Source organism: Notothenia coriiceps, unplaced genomic scaffold (assembly GCF_000735185.1).
Source record: "Notothenia coriiceps isolate Sejong01 unplaced genomic scaffold, NC01 NC01_scaffold00007961, whole genome shotgun sequence".
In the NCBI taxonomy this organism is placed as follows: domain Eukaryota; kingdom Metazoa; phylum Chordata; class Actinopteri; order Perciformes; family Nototheniidae; genus Notothenia; species Notothenia coriiceps.
In genome coordinates, this window is record NW_011340662.1 from 26,782 (window position 1) to 32,262 (window position 5,481).

The following is a 5,481-nucleotide window of genomic DNA, read 5'->3' on the forward strand; positions in this document are numbered from 1 at the left end:
ACAGAACAGAACAGTAAAGTTAAACTGGCAAGATTCCTCCTCGTACTGTCTGCTGGCTGTCTGCGGGGCTGGGTAGATGGACCAGAGCAGGTGAAGGATGGCAGTTTGGCCTGCAGGAATGTGGTGGGGGGGTTTCTTCAATGGTAACTTCATCTTCCTTTAGCAGAACTAATGGATGGAGCCTAACCCTCAGCTATTTGAAGTGCGGAGATAGATTTGTAGTTTCTCGAGTTTAGTTTACATGGACTTCGATGTTTGGCCTGAATGATAAAGTCTGCGTTTGGTGCTGTAGGGTGCATCCTTTTATTAACTAAAGCTTGTTTCTTTACCATTTTTATACCCAGTATTGTTGTACATAACTAGGCGTTATCTCACGGAAAGAAGTTCCTGCCTCAGAGAACATATTGTGATAGCCTTGAAGGATGTCCTGTGGTATGAAGTTACAGAGAAACCATAACACACCACTTCTTGCTCATGCCCCTTTTCTCTCTGTGGTAGGAAAGAGAAAAACATCCACCCTCCTCTCTCTGCTTAGTCTCCGCCCAGCGGCCCCAACCACGCTTGTGCTTGTCTGCGCTTTCTTTATGTTCATTATACAAAGGGTGTGCATGAGGCTTGTTCTAGAAATGTTAGTCTTTCCCCTATACCTAGCAACTGGGATGTGATTGGCTGGCCCAGGGGGTGGGGGAAGGCAACTGGGAGGGACAACTACCCAGTCCGCTCATGCGCTCTGACTTGTTTTCTTTGCCCCGATCACATGAGCAATGTTATCTGATTTTCATCTCACTATTGGCACTCTCACCCCCCAGCCCGCCCCATACCCACATTCCAACAGATGCTGTTGCACAAATGAACACACGTTTGCCATCTTGATGAAATCAAATGTGTTTAATCACCTCTATCTCAGGGCTATTTTAGGAAGTCAACTGTGGGAGTGTGCTCTAGTACAATAGAAGCGCAAAAGGTCCTTTCTAGGAGAAAGCTAATTTTATTTTCTGAATACCGCTTCACAAGTGAATGCTGTGCTGTCTGCTTGGCATAAAATTGGACTGTTGAAATGTCACTCTTCATGTATACCTGCTGTGAGATGTAGAACTGAAAATTGAGGACGCTAAACAGAAGCAACTTAGACTGCATCTGTTATTGTTTGCCGGTGCAGCTGCATGGTGACAGAACACGTCTCCTTTCTGTAAGCCTCTTCAGATAATCACGTAGTTTACAAACAGCAGAGGTGTGTCATCAGCGGTGTCAGTATGGCCTGACTAGTCACATGGTTTCAGGAAAGCCCCAGGTTGCAATACCAACTAATTATGTGGTGACTGCAGCAGATTAGCAAGTATAGCTTCAGCTTACAGTAAAGTTTGAGGAGGATGTGACTGACGCAAGTTCACCAGGTGTTTGCAACCAGCAGTACAGGAAGAACAAATGTAATTTCCCTGCTCCCTATCAACTCTTTATGCCACTGGCAGTACTAGATGTTCTGTCTTTACTCTGACTTGTAGTATATTTAGTGGTATTTGAGTGGCTTTGAAACAAAATTAGCCTTGATAGCCGTTTTCTTTTTATTTACGGTTTAGTTTTGGGGCACCTTGGTAGGAAAAGTAACCTTTTGTGTCTGTTATTGCTGTGGCAGCTGCGTTTGGCCTGAATCCTGGGGGCTTGTCTGTGGAGGCAGGCGCCCCAGACATGATGTTGGTGTTAACGTGGGGGTTGGGGTATACTCTCCCGACAGAAGCAGCTTTGTCTGAGACGAGATTCCTGTGCAGCAGATTTCATTACATAAGGGTGGAGGAGGAGTTAGGAGACAGCTGGGATATGGTACCAGGACACAATGGTGGCCTGCTCAATGTAAACATGCTCGACCACAGATGGAAAGAAAGATGTAGGCCACCGTGCTTTGAGAGGAAGCAGGCCATGATCTGCCTTGGTCCGGAGTCTGCTATCATTTACGTTTGTAGCTCAGCAGGCAAAGGATGGATTACAAGTATTTTCAAAGCAGGTTCTTAGAATGTAACACTAGTTGTCTATATTTAGGACATCTCTCAAAATATCCAAGGTGCCATTCTTTTTTAAATTGCAACATCTTTAATCAATCTAAAAGTTCCTGTTAAGGTTTGGTGACTGAGGGGCCAATGGAATATTTCTCCTGCTGATCTAGCGACTTGCTGTTCTGTTCCTACAGAATTAAAACGGCATTTCAAAGTTGCGTAACTGACTAGGGCTCAGCCCAGTCTCTGGCTCTGCAGGACAACCAATCCTCTTTTCCCCGCTCGGTGTTTGGCCTAATTTCCTTCTGAGCTATATAACAAGGTACCATCAGAGCCGAGCCAACCCTTGCCCTTGGCCCGTTCTGCCTGGCTTGTGTACAGCTGTACGGTCAAAGCAGTGAGTCACTGCTGCTGCCTACGCAGGCTGACCTGCTTAATTATAGTCCCACACTACCTCCTACACTTGGTGTGTAATTGCACACAATGTTCCTACTTGGCTGTCCTTAAAACATCAATAAAGGCTGTATAGCCCATTTTAAATGAATCAATCACTGCACATAAGCATGTGACTGTCACATAGTCTATCCCCCCCCACCACTGTGTAGGCCCTAAGCTTTAACACAAGGAGTCAGCTGAACAGAGGAATGTGGGCAGCATCCATGAGAGGCTTCTGTTTCCCTCAACTCTGCTGAAGGTACTGCTTCCTATCATCCCGGGGGCTAACCAACTTGTGATTTTGTTTTTCAGTGTGGCTCAGCAGAGTACATGGCACCCGAGGTGGTGGAGGCCTTCAGTGAGGAGGCCACTATTTATGACAAGCGCTGTGACCTGTGGAGCCTTGGAGTCATCCTTTACATCATGCTGAGCGGCTACCCCCCCTTTGTAGGCCGCTGTGGTGGAGGCTGCGGCTGGGAGTTAGGGGAGCCCTGCCACACCTGCCAGGTACGAGTTTGACATTAGTGAAAACTAAACAATGCATCTCCTCCATCGAGCTCACAGCAACTGATGATGCATGTTTTTATGTCCATCTTTAGAACACTCTGTTTGAGAGTATCCAGGAAGGAAAATACGAGTTCCCAGAAAAAGACTGGGCTAACATCTCCTCAAGTGCCAAAGACCTCATATCCAAACTTCTGGTTCGGGACGCCAAAAGTCGCCTGAGTGCCAGCCAGGTGCTGCGACACCCCTGGGTGCAGAGGGTAAGTCTTAAATCATCACGCCTCTTTTGCAAGTCTTCGGCATACATTCTTAGTTTGGGTTTTGTCAATAACTTTTCTCTTCTTTTTTTTTTTACTCAGGGTGCATCTGACACTTTATCAACATCAATCCTGCATCCAAGGTGAGAAAACATTAGCTACAGCTACAGCACACTGTCTTCGTTATGGACACTTCAGCTTCAAATGTTTGAACTTTGTATTTAATCTGTTTTTGATCTTGTCCCGTAGATCCAGCAATGCCAGGGATTTTACATTCTTTGCTGACAAAGCCATGGCTGTGAACCGGCAGCTAGCTGAACAGGACGACATGGAAGACCAGCAGCTGCAGGATGTCCCGTTTGTTATTACCACTACTGGCTCTTCTATTCGCCTCTCCCTTTCTTCCAACTCCAAGCTGGCCCGGCGCCGGCAGCAGCCCAGCCTGGGGCCCGTCTCTGCTGCAGAGCTCCGCCAGCTCCTGGCCCCTCTGGTTATTGTGGGAGACTGTGCCTGAACCTTCTCAACCCTGACCTCCGACCTCCTGTTAAGATTCAAGTCCAGATCCAGACTACCCTGGGACTCTCTCATCAATTCTGGCCCCCCTCCCTGACTCTTGCGGGCCTTGGTTCCTCTGCCATTTGGGCTTTCTTGCCTCGCTGTAAGGGAGACGCTGCTTGCAGCCCTTCCTCTAAATGCCTTCTGCCCTTCCGCAGCACTTTTGAAGCACATCAGCCCAGGGCCCACACACACACACACGTGCGCAAGTCAATGTTTGGGGGGGAGGACCAGTTAATGATTTGGGAGAGAAGTATTTTCTAAGTTTTTCTTCATAAAAATAAGTTCAGAAGAAAGCAAGAACACTTATCTTTGAAACTAAGCTCAGACACCAAAGGACAACCTGTTGTGCTGCTCCCACGTTACAACTGGATCCACTGTGAAATAATTTATCTGGAATGTTCTCTTTGCCTGTATGTATATGCATGAGTGGCCCATCTGCAGATACATACGAGCTTATGCAATATGCCAAGTAGGCTGTCCTGTATCAGAGGGATTTATAAGAGAGGTTGAAAGGGCTGTAAGCCAATGCTGTCCGTGCCTGGTGCGGTCCGTTCATATGGCTGGAGACTTAAAGGTTTTTTTTTTCTCCATTTGAGATAAATTCCTCAACACTGAGCTCCTCTATAAATGTAAGAGAAAACATGCACTCATCGAGCTTGGTGGCCATGCACTTAATGCTCCCAGGGCAAAGAATGTTTGTCTGTTCGCAGCCAGGCACAACTTGCGCTTTCACCCATTCATACAGTTTATTCCATCTATGCCAAATGATCCGTGGCCACATCATTCATCCCTCCTGATAGAGTTTGATCAAACCTATTTTTTACTTGGTATATGATGCATGGCCACCCCAAAGTACACCTCTGACGTAGCTCTTAAGTATACTGGTTTGTTGGTACAAGCTAATTATTTAAATTTGCTAAGCTAGTGAAACTGGGTCAGTGTTACTCATCATAAAGAATTGTCCCTTTGCTGCAACCAGGACTACCTTTTTTTTTTTTTTTTTTCGTAATTTCTGTCTAAGAAATAGATTGAACTTTGAATATGTTGGCTGTAAAGGTCACAAGCACATTTTGGCCAATGTGACGGTAGTGTCTTTTGTTTAATGAATACACACATTTGGACCATTTTCTTTTCCTTCCCCAAGTTCACCATTGATTTTGTTTTGTTTTTGTCACATTCTCATTGCAACTAAGAGGGAGATGTTGAAAAAGAAACATTAAAAAAAGGAACAATTCCACAAAAAGAAAACAAAGTACTTCCGGGCATGTAGCTGTTTTAAGTTTACTTTATTTTTTTCATGTTTGAAACTCCATGTCGTTGTGCCACCACTGGATTCTCTTTTTTTTTGTACGGCTGTTGATAAGCTTATTTTCTATAGTGAATTTCATGCAGGTTCAGTTCAGGTGAAACACCAGATATTTTCCTTCTTTTTTTGCGGGATTTTTTTAAGTTCAGAGTACGTGGTGTATGAGTTCAGATGGGAAAGAGTTTGTTAAATTGATCTGGAGCGTTCTTGCCAGTGGCGTAACTATCGACAGTGCAGCCGGTGCAACGCACCGGGGCCCAGAGCCGGCAAGGTCAAATAAAAAAAAATGTGTTTTATATATATATTTTTTTAAATATTATTTTCTTATATATTTGTTTTGGGGCCCAAATGGCATTGACCGGTTCACGCAGTCTTCAAAGTAACCAAGCAACCTAAATTAATTTGTAATTTGTCTGTCCAATGACCTTGCTCC

The 5,481-nt window shown here is 45.1% G+C and overlaps 1 protein-coding gene across 1 annotated transcript in view; it reads left to right on the forward strand.

The window, feature by feature from the left end:
* mknk2b (MAPK interacting serine/threonine kinase 2b) overlaps positions 1–4,772 on the forward strand; it is a 10,514-nt gene extending 5,742 nt beyond the window's left edge. The window contains exons 11-14 of the mRNA XM_010769875.1: positions 2,736–2,930; positions 3,023–3,187; positions 3,287–3,327; positions 3,434–4,772. Of these exons, the coding sequence (XP_010768177.1) occupies positions 2,736–2,930; positions 3,023–3,187; positions 3,287–3,327; positions 3,434–3,698 (666 nt within the window). The 3' untranslated portion in view covers positions 3,699–4,772. The remainder of the gene's footprint in view (positions 1–2,735; positions 2,931–3,022; positions 3,188–3,286; positions 3,328–3,433) is intronic.
* The last annotated feature ends 709 nt before the right edge of the window (positions 4,773–5,481 follow it).